At 35.0% G+C, this 15,808-nt stretch overlaps 1 protein-coding gene across 1 annotated transcript; it reads right to left on the bottom strand.

Annotated features, from left to right (window-relative positions):
- Positions 1-450: 450 nt before the first annotated feature.
- On the bottom strand, positions 451-12,215 carry LOC112509538 (developmentally-regulated G-protein 3). Its single transcript, XM_025114544.1, has 10 exons — positions 11,985-12,215; positions 8,308-8,361; positions 8,037-8,210; positions 7,033-7,104; positions 5,399-5,458; positions 4,035-4,144; positions 3,389-3,688; positions 2,123-2,314; positions 1,712-1,763; positions 451-865 (listed from the first exon to the last, which is right to left on the bottom strand). Exons 1-10 carry the CDS (start codon positions 12,024-12,026, stop codon positions 815-817), a joined length of 1,107 nt encoding a protein of 368 aa, XP_024970312.1. The 5' UTR covers positions 12,027-12,215; the 3' UTR covers positions 451-814.
- Positions 12,216-15,808: the final 3,593 nt, after the last annotated feature.

Below are 15,808 nucleotides of genomic sequence, written 5' to 3' on the forward strand. Positions count from 1 at the left end.
TTGAACTCAGACGTGGCTTGACATACTAACAAGTCAAGTAGAACCAAGTTACTCGATATTCAACTCGAAAAGCTCATGATACCTGATTTTTTATACATAATTTGTAGAATATGTCAAAATTTATTAATAAACTTACCTATAAGGAAGAAAAATGTCGTATATCGGTAACAGATCTTAGAGTTCTTTTTGGGTGTGTTTGATATACGAGATTAGACAAAACAAATAATCGTTGTCCAATGTTTGGCACTACATTATACCAGGAAAGAACGTGATCGAGGGGCAAAAAACGAATTCTCTTAGGTGAAACAAAAATATAAACTGACACGATTTGTAAACTATTAAAACTAGCCCTATGCAAATTAAAACCCTAAAACCTTTCACCCACCAATCCCAATCTGGCAAATCTGACTATTCCCGTCCGAATACCAAGTGCACGTCATAGGGTCTTATAACAATAACGTGCAAATAGATCATATCGACACATTGCGACATACAATCACTTACGTATTCAACACTGTACCACAAACATCACTTGAAACTTTTAGTTCCCAGAGTACAAAAAAGCCAAGAAAAGTTGTAAATCGAAATACTAGCATGCCTAAATTATGCCCTTTTCGTCCTAAAGTGTAGACAACACATTAATATCCGTTACGAAAGCTAAGGAGATAATTCATAGCATTCGATAAACCTAACACGCTACTTACGCAACTCAAAAGGGTAGCAGTGCCAGCATCGCTAACGAGTATGCTATCATACCTGCTTTCAAGATGATACAATCACAAAAATGGAGCAGGAGATTTGTCGCGTTTGACTTTCACACTTTCTTTATGATCTGCACAACATCCTCATCTTCAAGCTCATGTTCCTGCCATTCGGAATCATTGTAAGAAAAAAGAACCCGAGCACAAAAATAAGATGCACTCCAAGTCCTTGGGATGTTGAACAGAATCCCGACCCATAGGATTTCCCCTTTCCTCTTCCCATTCTGACTTTTGTAGTATGCGTATTAAATGCACCCTTGATGACAAGGTATTGGCATAATGGCACATTTGGCCTAACTAGGGGTGTTAATAAGTCGAGCTTTTAACGAGCCACTCAAGATTGAGTTGATCTCGAACACACACTAAAACCTCGTTTAACTTAACAAGTCAAGCTCCATAACACCAATATTTGACTCGGCTCGTTTGGAATCTTGATTAAATTTTTCGAGCCGAGCCATTCGAACATACATGTTTTCGAGTCAAACATGTGCATATGTTCGTAAATCATCTAATCGAAGTCAAAAAAATTATTGAGGTCGAGCCACTAAGCGAGATAATTGATCTTGAGTTCAAGCCCATAAACCAGTATAGAGCTCGAGCCCTACAGCATAAAAGTTATTCAAGCTTGCGCTCAACCTCAAACCTGGTAATATTTTCTCAAGCTGAGCTCGACAAACCTACAACTCGACTCGACCTGTCTCGTTAACACCCCTAGGCCCAACTAATCAATGGGGCAATGCAAAGTGCCCCTTCACATACCCATACAAACCTTAGACCCCCTGGCCAAAGGAGTAGCCCCTAGGGAGTTGATGGCTAACGTATGTTTCCAACTAAAGACCTCTGATATAAACCCTTACTCAGTATGCCAACTGTTTGAGGTTTGCAACACGATCCATTGAGTCATAGAACACATAATCAGTAGCAATAGGGGGGTAGTAAAGACAATTTACCTTGCCAACCCTTTGTGGCTTGTGTTTTGCACTAGACCCCCACACCAGTGCACTGCATCAGATCAACAACAAAAAGTAAGTGAAATAGAAATGATAGCATCATATGAAGTACTCCCTCTCTCCAAAAAAGCACAAAGTTTGACATTACATATGGTCTAAAATGCCCCTTAACAAGAATAAATTAAAGAAAACTTGTGGGCACAAAATTTGATGTAATACTGCAACCCTTTTTTCTGAGAATCAGTGACTTGTGAATTGTGATAAGATAAAATATTGTAAATCCAGGAATGCAGAAAGCAAATGTAAAACTTAAGAGTTCTTACTACCGATACATTATTACTTTTTTTAGTTTTATGAAATTATTGCAGAAATTAGAAGCTCCATGCAAGCCAAGTAGGAGAGAGAGCTTACTATTTAAATTGCTTAAGCATGTCCTTGTGAATCCGATTGCAGAAATCCTCGACAGTTTTTCTTTTGGATGAAAGAATTACAGGGTCCTCATAGTCTGGATTCATCCCTTTGGGTTTGGTGTAAATGCGAGTCAAACTGAGATATTCCCATATCATCTCGAGCAGACCATCAAGATTCCATTCCAAGTGAGCACTGAAACAAATAATCTAAATTAGAAGAAAGCCACTGTGGTGAAAACCATACGATGAAAACAAAAGGCAAAGTTGCAATAAACAAATTAAACAACCAGCTTTGGTAAACGACAAGCACTATCAAGTGAACACAACTAGAGGTTATAGAATTGTGACCCACATATACCCTTTATACACAATAGAAAGGAGTCTTTCAAATCTTATTTTGAGTGAATTCTTATCTATGAAACAATGAAACTACTAATTCAGAAAAATAATTACATCAAAATAAGGTAGTACCATAATTTTAGTTCAAATATTCACATAAATATAGAGATAATTATATTTTATGTATATAAATTAATGTTAATGTTAGGCAACACAACCAGCATCATCAGCAGGAAGGCCGGAAATGAACTCAAAAATTGTATTAAGTGATGCAACACAGTAAGAAACATCACCCAAGGTTTTGGAACTTGAATGGCGTCCTTTAATACTGATTCTTCTTCAAAGCCAACTTCATACTTAGGCTATGTTTCGCAAACTAGCTCATAAGCGCTAGTAGTTGGCTGAAAAACTAGTTGTTAGCATATAAACTAGTCACGTTTGGTAAAACTAGATAACATGGTAAATGACCTAAAAACATAAGAGACATTTACATAAGATGTAAAGGGGAATAATTGAAAAAGGTGAAGAAAACACCGACAAGCTATCTGAAGTAGCTTTTCAGAAAGCCAGGTTATGGCTTACCAAACGGGGCTTTTTCAATATCCTTAAAAACTATGCTAGCTTACGGTTGCCAAATATGGTTTTCGGACAGAAAGAACATGGTCAAATATAAATTCAAAGCACGGAACAATCTTTACCTCTCCACTGACTAGACTCATTTTCCACCTACACAATTATATAAACAATAACTGAACATTGCGTTCCTTTTTTGGAAAGTCTCAGGTGTAGACAGAATACCCAGTCTAGGATTTAAAATGGATTTTAAGAGGTAAAAAAATAAAGGAGGAAATGATGTGCGTACACATCCATCATAATAGTTATCATCAAGACATTCACAGCATAATAATGGGTACTATAAAATAAGTACCTGACGGGACAGTAGTGAGGAAGTTTATCCAATATCTCAAGCTCTTCAAGTGTTATTTGATCTATTTTGTTGACAACATAGATGCAAGGCGTATATATCCTACTCCCTTCGATAACATCTATGAGATCATCAGCAGTTGCATCAAATCTAAGAGTCACATCAGCATTATGTATTCTGTATTCACTACATATTGCCTTCACTGTTTCGAGGTCCAGATGTGTATTAGCAACCGTTGACGTAAAATTAATCCCACCCTTTTCTTTTTTCCTGAAGGTCAGATTTGGGGGCTCCTTATTTAACCTGTAACGATATGAAACAGATGAAGAACAAGCTTGATGGGAAAAAATGGTTATAGGACCATAAGCAGATAAATGTAGCATATATGATTAGAGTGCAAGAAATAAATTACAATTATCTTGATGAGCATAAGCAGATAAATGTAGCATATATTTGAAACGACTCCTTCCACATTTATGCATTACTTTGAATAAATGTAGCAAGGTCCAAATTACACAGAAGATATTCCATTTTAGCATTTAGTACAAGATGCCACAATATTTCTCTCTTTTAAAGCTTTTCCAACCATGTAAATCATGAGAGATGAAACAATTATCTGAAGAAAACATTACTGGGTTAAAACGCTTACCTTATGCCAAACCCTTCGAGCTCTTTTTCTATCAGACGTTTGTGGGTTATTGGCTTTATGGCATCCAGCACAATCAGTATACAGTTGCATGTCCTAGCAGTGCTGATAACCTAGATAAGAAGAAGACTTTCTTGTTCACTTGATACACTAACTAGATTAATCACAAAAAAAGAACATCGTAATGATTACCAAGTTCCACCATCTCTCATGTAGAACTAAATGAAACGAAAAAATGGTGGCAAAACATATAATGATTTAATATCTCACATGATGAATATGATAAAAGAATGCAAACTTAACAGACTGTTATGTGTCATGGAACAGTCATAAAGAAAAAAACAGTGAGACTACTATTACTTCATCTTTATAATTAATACACTTTTGACAGGTCATGAGATTATGCTTCAATGGACAACATAGTTTTCTTTACCTATACCATACAACAGTGGAAGTTAATTCTAAAGTGATGAAGATGCATCTTCCCTTGATCTCCTGGTTCAATCTTGGATGCGTCTCTAATCGGTGGTTTCAGGCACTAACTATGGCATTCATTTACCTTGTCCAATATTGCAGATTCATATGACACCCTATATTTCCGCTTATCTGTTTTCCAGTGGGGTTAATCATCATCCAATTTTCTCTGAAGTTGCACCCAGCATGTGCATTAGGATCTTGACATACTGTGTGGTATAAATTCACCAGATTCACTCGTTGCCACCAGCTTCAAATTTGAAGTTCTACTATTGTGGCGGTGGTTTATTCAAAAAGAACACTTAACGTGTTATGTTGTTCGACTTTTGATCATTTTGTCAATTCTTTCTTATTGTGATAACAAAGATTTAGCTTGAATTTCCAAGATATTTCCGCAAGTGGTCTACCGTTTTGATACCATTGTGATTTTGTTTGTTACTTTACTGTCGATACCTTACCTATTTCATTGAACTCTTATCAAAACATTAGCATTTAACGTTATATCATCCCTCCCACAACCCACCACACCCCCATGTTTCTCTCTTTACAGAACTATTTATTTGACGCAAGGATTTAATACCATTTTATACTTATAGGCAGATCCAACACCATGTATAACAATAGCCCAAACTTGCAGAAATGAACATAATCATCCTAGCAACAGGGCATATGGTTTTCTTGTAAATAAATATTTTGATTTAAAGTTTTTTTGCAAGAAACAAGCATAAATACGTCAGAAATATGCTACAAGACAGACCCTGCTTTAACTGCAAGAGGTGAATTAGTTATTAAAGCAATTTCACACAACACTGCTTAACAAAGAAAGGTGAAAGAATATGCACATGATTCAAGCAAACTATTACAATCTTAAATAACAACCATTCACAGATTACCTGCCTTCCTCTACCCTTTCCATCCTTAGCACCCTCAATGATACCAGGAAGATCCAACAACTGCCAACAAAAAAAGCAAAGAATAAATAATGAAAAATAATATACACCTGAAATAAACCATAGAACATGGAACTAGAAGAAAAAATTAAGGCACCAGTAGAAGACAAATACTATACAACATCCCCTTCACTAAGTAAAAAGAAGAAAAGAAAAGGAAATGCTAGTCAAAGATATGCTACAACACCCAAGTATTCTAACGTTGATGTAGTAACACGCAATATTTCCTTTCTATAACACACCCACCAAAAAAGACAAGTAAAACAGAACAAGAAGGTACATAAAATGTACTCAACACACAAGCTCTCTTGAGTAGATTAAGACCTTCATGTCCTATAACCCAGGTAGAATCTTCTTATGCTGCCTACATGAAGAAACTACTGAATAATTGATGAGATCAACCAGCTTCTTGTACACAAAAAACTAATCTGCAGAATAGGCCATTGGAATATTCTTTAAGAGATTATTCATGTTGAGCATATAATGGTTGAAATGATGCAAAAACCATGACGTTGAAGAAGCTTCAGCTTCAGAACAGAAAAAGGCAATATGAGAGGAGGTGGAGTTTGGTTAACGAGTGTACCAATTCAAGCAAAGAAGATATGGTTGCATGTTAACATGCATCGGGGGCCAAAAGATCAAGATCTGACATCGCTCATAGAAGAAAAGTAAATCAAGAAGGAAGGGATTAGCTCAGCTGAAGCAACACTCTGATTATCAAGCCAATAAATTAACAGAACATACAAGAGAAAGCGAGGGCACTGAGCGGAGATAAATACAAGGGATGACAGAGATAACATACGGTACACAGTATAGGTAAGATAAATATTTTGGAAACGGAAAAGAAAGAAGGTATGGTTGAGATTTAACAAAAGTTAGGAGCATTTGACGACTGGTAGTCTGGAATAGAGAACAATAAAAACCGCTTTCTAAGTACAAAAGCAAACAGGCCACTCAAAGAGCAATTATTAGCGTCTCCGAACGTCTTAAATAGCATAAAAAATTAGGATGAGGTTTTTCCAATTCCCATAACTTAACTCTCATCATTTGCAGGTACTGTTTCATCAGTTCTAGAAAAAAAATTCAACTTCTACTTGGACAAAACTTCCTGGTTCCAATCTATTTACGCGTTCCCATAGTGTCACGTTTAAATAAATTACACTTCAAAAGCATCAATATCACAAGTCCTGAATATAGGTATAGCATATTTTTAACTACTAAATCAAATTATGCAGAAGTAGACAGGAATTATTTAAGGTGGTACAGTTACAGAAAGTTCACATGCCAATTTAGTGGCCATTTTCTTAATCCCACTCTACCATGTTCATACATTCTCTTTTTACAGCTTGCAAACATCTAAAAGCAACTTGACATTGGCTCACATGCACCTTGTAGCCTGGGGAGATGATGGAAAATAGATGGTAATGAAATGAGTGACAAAGCTAAAGGCTGTATACAAATATGAAATATCTATTTTCACATGAATAAGCAATCATAGTTCACAAAAGAATGAAGGTCTGAGAGATACACATGCATATGGTAGATCAAGTATCACACCTGAACACAAATATAAGTACCTGAATTTTAGCTCCTCGATAAGTGATAACACCTGGAATGCAGGTGAGAGTGGTAAACTCGTATGAAGCAACCTGACCACAACATAATACAATGGGCCTTAGGAATGCCAAAAAGACGTTGAACAATAATCAGGTTCTCAATAGAGTCAATTATATCATATAGCTGAAACCCCTGCTTTAAATTATATATTTTTAATTCTGTTATTATTAACAATTATTTTGCTGACCAATAGATAATGACGGAACAATACAGATAAAAAGTAAAAAATTTGCTAGGGATTGCAACTTGGTTTTTTGTTAATGAAGTTGTTGATATTTGAAACGAAAGGAAATCATTTACTACAATTGTGTCGCTTCTGTAACATCCCACTTCGAAATTCAGTTTTCAATAAGTATACAACAAGCAACCATTCAGATATATACAAACATTAGTTACTATGTATTCATATAGGCCCAAAGGCAGGATAGTTTCTGGGCAGGACAACAATAAATTTTGTAACATATCAATATTTCATTTCCGAACAATGGTCAAAGCGCATGCTTTCAGTGATTAAAAATCTTACCTGAAAGACAAGTAGATATAGGTTTACTGATAGCAATTGTTGCATACATATATACTAAGCACATATTTCAGATGTTCAATATTTTATAGTTGTGATAATAATAAGACTGATAGTTGAATAAATAAAATAGGTTTATTGAAAATAAGAAACCTTGTGATGGGTGTGGGTTTCCACAGGTAAAATGGAACACCTAAAAAAATTGGCAGAGCCAGGGTTCAACCTGAAAGAGCTCAATCCAACAAATACCATGAACAATTTGAAAACATATGAGAAGTAATGGCACATTATTATTAATGAATATACAAAGTTACAAACATAATGTGTTTCAGACATCACTTCGTAAATTTTCCAAATACCACAAAAACAATTTATTTCTTCCTGCTGCATATCCGCCTGATTATAAACAGCACACAAAAAGAGATTATATACAGAAATATGTACCTCTGAAAAAGTGCCAGTTAACTTGTTTAATAGCGTTGATTTCCCAACAGAAGGGAAACCCACAAGACCAACCCTTGCATCTCCACTTTTTGTAACATCAAAACCTTCTCCAGCACCACCACCTCCCTTTGTTGTAGGGGTGAGAAGCTCCCTTCGCAATTTTGCAAGCTTAGCCTGGCATCACAAAAATCAACTCAACCATTTCAGTTCTGCAGAATGAAGTAACACAGGCCCAAAAGCAGATTACTAAAAGTAAATAACACATATTTACCTTCAACAATCCCAAGTGATGTGCAGTTGCTTTATTCTTTTGGGTCTTGGCCATCTAAGAGGATAAAAAAAACAAGGCACTCATCAACATTCAACCCTTTGAATACCATTTATACCAAACCTGTTTGAAAGTATGGCCATAGCATATAGATTCCAGGTTGAAACACCAATACAATTCACATGCTCGGCATACAAAAGAATCTACATGCTATATAGCATGATGCATCTCCTCAAACTACTAGAAAAGGTAATAATAACATGCTACGTAACATAAGCAATTTGTCTTTCAAAAAAAAATATATATTGCAATCAAACAGGGTAAAGAGCGATTATCACCAAAATCAAATGTCCTATGTAGCACCAAATGAAAGTACAACTTTTTAAACCACTCAAGGATACCTCTTCTTGTATGCTTTCTGATAGTTCCAAGTTTATAAATCAACAGTGCTAAAAAGTACTTAGCATTTATAGCTCCTATACAAATGCATTGAGACTAAAAATCTAATTAACTGGATAACTTCTAATATGAAGTTCATTGGAGCAATTCATAAAATCATTAAATGTAGGCCCTCCATACATATTATATAACAGTTAGACCCAACTTCATATATTTTAGCCTTTTACTCGCATAATAGAATCCAATAGTCTTTTCGGCTCTTCCTTTTTCAATTTTGCCGGGGGGAGGGGGCGGATTTTTCTTTCAAAATGAAACCTCCAACATAGCTTAAATTACCAGCTTAAAAGAATAACCTCAATATCTGGACATCCACTTCTCCATTTCAGATTTTCAGTAAAACACTTGCAGGTCCAAACAATTTACAAAGATGCTAAAATTCTAATTACCTATACAGCTCTTAATATGAACGGAAGTTCAGTGAAACAACTTGTAGGAACCGTTAAACTGTAACTTCTCCATCCTCCAGTCTGTAATTTGTCATGCTCCATATTTAATACAATGTTTTCCCTAATCTGGAGTTTTCTAAATATAAAAGTCCAATTTGAACCCATAGTCATCAAATAACAATGTTTCACACACCTTGCTCCATCAGGTTTATTTCATTTTAAAAGGAGTAAAACCAGCAACTGCAATCCCCCCCCCCCCCAAAAAAATTGAATTTAACATGTGGCCTGTATTTAATATTATTTGGCTGTATTTTTGGAGTACTACTAAAACATTTCTATTAATTTGTACAAAGTCAAACATGCAATTAATATGTATACATGCAGAAGTCACCCAAAACCAATACAAATAGAACCTTAAAAAAGCATTTTTAACATTTCTAATCATGCCATGATCAGTTTATAGAACTTATAATTTACAAATATTGAGATAAGCTAACCTTTTGCTAAATAACATGTGCCCTGAAAAGACCTTACACTTGTTCCATCAAAAAAAAAATACCACAAGATAACAGCTCATTATTAACATCTATCCTGATCCATATCTTCCAAAAATACACATCTAGAGTAGCCCTCTAATATGTACTCTTCAAATGATCAACATAGAATGAGTACAAAATAAGCAAGCTTAATGGGGACAATTTAGCCAGCTTTGAGTGAGATGATGTGTGTCTAACCAATTTGCTGACCTTAAATACCATGAGCAAACACATAAATCATAATGCTACCTGAGGTTGAAGCTAAGGCACACTGGCCAGTAAGGTGGATTTGAAACTTACAGAGGGAATAAAACTGGTACGGTAGTAAGAGGAACTTGGATCTAACACTTTTGAATGTTCTCCATTGTATTATAGCTTGACTACTCAGTATCTTCCTTTGACACATCTATCTTTTGTCTTTTAAAACAGCTAATTTCTATGAAGGTGCAATTATTTGTTTAGTTCAACGATACACTAAGGAATTATACATCAAAATCCTGCATTGAACAATGAGCAGCTTGATATCTACTGTAGGAGCAATGCTATGAAAAAATTCTAATAAGCATGGGTGTTTCTTTGATAATATCTTCTGTTGCCAAATAATCTCAAAAACTGTAACTCCATTTTAGTTTGCTTATAGCATGTATATAGCTGAGATTCTACCCATGAGATTAACAAACTCAAGTTGAAACTACCACAAATAATCAAAACTTCCCACATTCCTAACGCATTTACAAGAGAGTAGAATTTGCACGCTTCAAATCCATAGCAGTAAATAGCAGAACAAGCAAGGCACAGCAATACATTCACACTTTGAGAGCCTCATTTTCTACAGTAGTTTGACATAACTGAAGAGAACAAGTAAGAGGAGTAACACGATTACATTTCTAAGAGCGCCTCAAAATCTATCAAATTAACTGAACAATTGCTCCAATCACGATTGAGTCCTCCAATCATTCCAAAGAAAGAGCCTCACTTTGACCATCAAGTTCAACATAGTACTTTCCAAACAGAAATATAGTTTTGATTTTATTACAAATGGACAGTGCCTATTCAAGTTGTAAACTTGTAATACATGAGATAATATTCAAATATAGTTATCAAATATTTCCCAAAATTGTTCAAAATCATACAATACTCCCACCATTCAGAAGGTCAGTCTAGCTCTTTCTTTGAAATCAGATAGATGTTTCTTCTCTTTTTTCCTTAGCACAATATGCATTCATGATGATGGAGTAAAATCAATACTCCCACCGTTCAAAAATAATAAAAAGCCACCTGTGGGTTCTTGAGATTAAACCTATTCAGGGTCATCCTTGGGGGAGTGCGGGACGGGCGCTTACCCAGGGCCCAAAAATATTAGGGGCCAATATCTTATTTAAGTGTACAACCAACCATTCCTTAAGCTTTCAGATCATAGGTCGCATGCATTATTTATTTTATTGGATCTCAATGAATCATCTTTTCTTCCTAATTAATCATTTGCCTTTTTGGCCAGAAAACCGTATAATTTTCTTCTCTCATTGACTCTCTCGATTACTTTCTCCACATAAATTCTCTCTCTGTATCTGAATAACACATTTTTTGTTATGTCCTAACAAATTTTTACCTTCACGAACCATAGTAGATGGTCAAACTCAAATCTATATTTTAGAATTTCAAAACTACCCTTGTTTTTTCACACATTCTTGATTGTTAATTACTAATTAGTACGTGAACTTTAAGTACTCTCCTATCTATAATAAACAAGAATAAGGTTTTTTTTTCCTCCATGAATTATTATAATTACTTGTATTAATTATTTTTAATAACAACAACGTTTATTGAATATCTTTTTTTGGTACTTGTCAAGGGCCCTTGTTTTTACATATGCCATGGCCTATAAAATGCCTGAACCTATTAGCTATCAAGTATTTGATGCGGATTTTGTAATATTTACACACGCAGCCTTCCTACACAAAGTATGGGCATCCAAATTGTGCTTTTGCTGGTGCAGATGGCAAATTTGTCCAAAAACTTCACTTTGAAGAAAATTAACCCGTTTCATATCATTAGTCAGCAACTTTTACTAGGAGCTGATGCATCGATTAACATGGTAAGTTAACCAGGCCGGTAATCTTGAATAAATAGTTCTACCGCAACCCAACGCAGGGAACCAAAATCGAGTAAGAAGCAGACGCCATTACTAAAACTAATTTTGTATCACGTAAGGCGTAGCGATGTTTCTAGGGTTGGCGAACGACTATCTATACAGTTTGTAGATGAAAATGAAAACTGATAAATGGAAAAGGGATCATACCTCATCTTCGATATCTTTGATTTTCTGCATAACAGTCGCCATTGTTGAAGTGTATAATTAGAGTAGCTGTTCCGAAATGTATATATAGCTTCAACAAACAGGTATCAGGGGAAGAAGGAAAGAGGCTTCTAGAGTAACTGAAGTCGCAGGTGAGATGCCCACAAAAACCCTATTTTTTCCAAAATACGGTGATGATGGATGGTTTCGGAGCGATTATACGATTAATAGGATGATTTGTGTAATACAATGAGATATACTCACATTTTATTATTTCGTTTTTTTTTTTTTTTACCTTTGTCGAAACCATAATATGGTTTACTTAGTTTTGAAAAAACGATAATATTTTTATTTTTGAATAAAATATAAATAAATATATTGATATTAGTATCAAACTAATTATTTAAAAATTTTCTTTTTTTTGTATTTTTTTTAATTTATTTTTTTATTATAACTTAATTTAGATTTAATAACGAAGTTATTTTTATTTAATATATATTTTTTTATAAAAATAATAATTAAGTATTTTATTAAAACTCAATAATTATCTTAATTATATTTTAGATTTTTATATTTAAAATGAAATTTTTATTCTTTATTTAATTATGTTTATCTGTAGTTAGTTACATGCATTCAAACATAGAGCTTTAATAAGTTGTATTTACGTACAATTTACTTGTAATCTTGAATTTAAGTAATATGCACAAATAAACAATATTTCATATATAAAAAATGATTTTTAAAAGGTTTTGTCAAATGCTTTATAATATTAGAATAGATAATTATGAATTTGAAATAAATACAAAAATTGATGTTAAAAGTAAACCTTATATAATTACTAAGACCCGATTGGTTTGCAAGAATTGATTGAATTTGGGATTTGAACTTTAAATCCATTTTAATTTCATGTTTGGTTTGTTGGATTATTTGGATTTAAAATTTTAGGATTTAATTGAAATCCTACAAACATATAATTTTGAAAGCATTAGGGAATGCTCGAGATTTCGTAGAATTGTATGAAATAAAGTTTTAAAAAATGTTCAAGACATTTGTTTTGTAATAATCGATTGATAAAAATGTAATTTAATTATTTTTCTAAATTTTTTTATAAATAATGAAATCCAATTTTATTCCATATACATTCCAAGTCAAATCCCTCTATGAGATTCAAATCCCTCAAAAACAATCTTATAAACCAAGTGGACCTTATAAGGGGCCGTTTGGTTTGCGGAATTTGATGGAATTATAATGACAAATTCTTTTGACCGATTCCCAATTCCTTTCTTTGGTTCATTTATTAAAATGGATGGACTCTTTCAAACTGTTGTCATCACATCCACACACCTCCGAGTCACTCACTGTACATCCCTACTACAACCATGTTACTACCATTACTGTCAAACCCCTAACTTAACCCCCACCACCACATCATTATTGTCGTTGCAACAGCTGTTACTCACCCCCAACCCACCATACCCCAGTCCACCACTAACCACCATACCACTATTGTCGCTATCATACCCACCCACTCCCAGCCACCATCCTATCATTGTCATCATCACAACTTCCACCCATCCCCACCGCCCCACCCCGCCCCTAGCCTACCCCCACCCCACACCACTATTGTCGTTTTCACAACCGCCACCCACTAGCACCCATACCCCTACCCCAACCAACCCACCACTAAACACCAATGCCACTATTGTTGTCATCATACCCACCTACTCCCAGGCCCTAGCCATCCGACCATTATCCCACCACTATCATCGTTACAGCTACCACCCTGTCACCTAGGGGTGCTCAAAAACCCGATGAACCCGACCAACCCAACCCGAATTTTTAAAAAAACACCCAACCCGAGGTAACCCGATGCATGATCGATAAAAAAATTAGTCAACCCGACCTTATTGGGTTGACATCGGGTCAGGCCCAAAAAAACCCGACCAACCCGATGAACCCGACCTTAACTTTAGCTTTGAATTATAGATGACAATCATGACATGACCAACCTCAACGTCAAGAAAGCGAAAGCATCGGGGTTGGAAACGTCTAAAACTATTGTTGTTGATTGATGTATTATCATTTGGTTTGAATATTTTTATTGTAATATCTAAATATTTGATGAACTTGCATATTATCTTGAATAGTCGGTCGTATTTCAAAGGAAAGTTTCCTTTATTTTTATGTGATTTTACATTGTTTAAACACAACCCGATCAACCCGACCAACCCGAACGGGTTGGGTTGGGTTGAACTTTTGTTTGGGTTGGGTTGGGTTGGGTTGAAAATTTTCAAACCGCCAACATTGGGTTGGGTTACTAAAACGGCTCCAAACCGATCAACCCGGGCCGTGAGCACCCCTACTGTCACCTACCCATACCCACCCACCTTATCCTACTCCAACCCACTGTCCAGCCCCCGCCCCTATCCCTACGCCACCTTATCCTACTCCAACCCACCAACCACCATCATACCACTGTAGTCGTCACAACTACCACTCACTGCACTACTTTGGCCCCATCGCCTTGCCCCGAATTGTCTGCCCCCACCAACCCCCACCTATGGAACAGGGGTGGGCGGGGCAGGAGTGGTAGGGCGATGTTTGGGTATGGGTGGAGGTGGGACGGGGTGATAATTGTGACGACGACAATAGTGATATGGTGGTTGGTAGGGTGTGGGCTGGGGCCATGGATGTGATAGTCCAAACAAAGGCGATTGTTCTAATTCTATTGAGATTTCATTCCAATTCCTACAAACTAAACACGTGGTCAAATCCTATTTTAATTCCTTCAAAGTCAAATTCTTTTGATAAATTTTAATTTTATCAAATTCCATTATGTGAACCAAACACCCCCTAAGATTAAAAAAAACAAATGTATTAACGGGAAACAGAAACAAAGCATATGAAACAAAGAAATCTGTAATAGATAAATAGTCAAACACCCAAAGTTCCAAAAAACCAAAGCAAACAGACAAAAAACAATCTAACGACAACAAAAGCAAAACGCAAAACATTAAAACAACTACTAGGATTTAAAGTGGTAATAACTGATACAAAATTTAAATTTTATGGATTTTAAAAATCAAAATAATGTTGTGATGTGACAATAGAGATAAATCTAAACATTTAAAATTATTTATCGAGTAAGGGGTTGTTTACTTAAATGCTTACCCGGTAAGTGTTTACCGTTAGGAGTCAACACTATAATTTATTTTAATGGGTAAGGTTGTAGTACATCAAAACGTATTTCATGCAACAATTTTCCTGGTAAGCGCTTACCCGGGTAAGAGTCGTCACCTTCACTTACCGGGTAAGACTCTCCATCCTTATCATCGTTCTTACCGGGTAAGATTCTTGCCCCTTGCCATGTTCATCCGGTGAGGAAAATTACCCGGTGAGTACTTACCGGGTAAGCTTTTAGTAAACGGCCCCTAAATCTCTCTTCCATAACTTATCTATCTTTTTGTAAACGTTCATATTTAAATAGTTTATATTCTTTCTAATTTATTATTTAGTTTACACAAATTTTAATATATAGAGAGATATGATAGACTTTTTACAAACTCAACCATTAATACCAATCATATAAATTAATTAATTGAGATATTTATAAAAATAATGAGTTTATTTATTATAATTTGGATATTTATGGAATATTATCATAATTCATTTCGGCTATGTTTTGGCAAAACAGCTGGTAGCTGATAAACAACTCATGTTTGACAAAACTATAATGTAAAATGACCAAAAAGATATCTTGAAAAATTAATCAATTATAATATTTTAAAATATAATTAAAACAAATCTTTAATAAAATAATATATTAA

This window comes from Cynara cardunculus (genome assembly GCF_001531365.2).
Source record: "Cynara cardunculus var. scolymus isolate 2C chromosome LG 1, CcrdV1, whole genome shotgun sequence".
Taxonomy (NCBI): Eukaryota; Viridiplantae; Streptophyta; class Magnoliopsida; order Asterales; family Asteraceae; genus Cynara; species Cynara cardunculus.

Coding starts and splice junctions, on each gene's coding strand:
- LOC112509538 (XM_025114544.1), bottom strand. CDS start 12,026: ATGGCGACTGTTATGCAGAAAATCAAAGATATCGAAGATGAG. Junction 8,211..8,307: donor ATCACTTGGGATTGTTGAAG/GTAAATATGTGT, acceptor TTGTGATGCCAG/GCTAAGCTTGCAAAATTGCG. Junction 7,105..8,036: donor TAACTGGCACTTTTTCAGAG/GTACATATTTCT, acceptor TGTTGTGGTCAG/GTTGCTTCATACGAGTTTAC.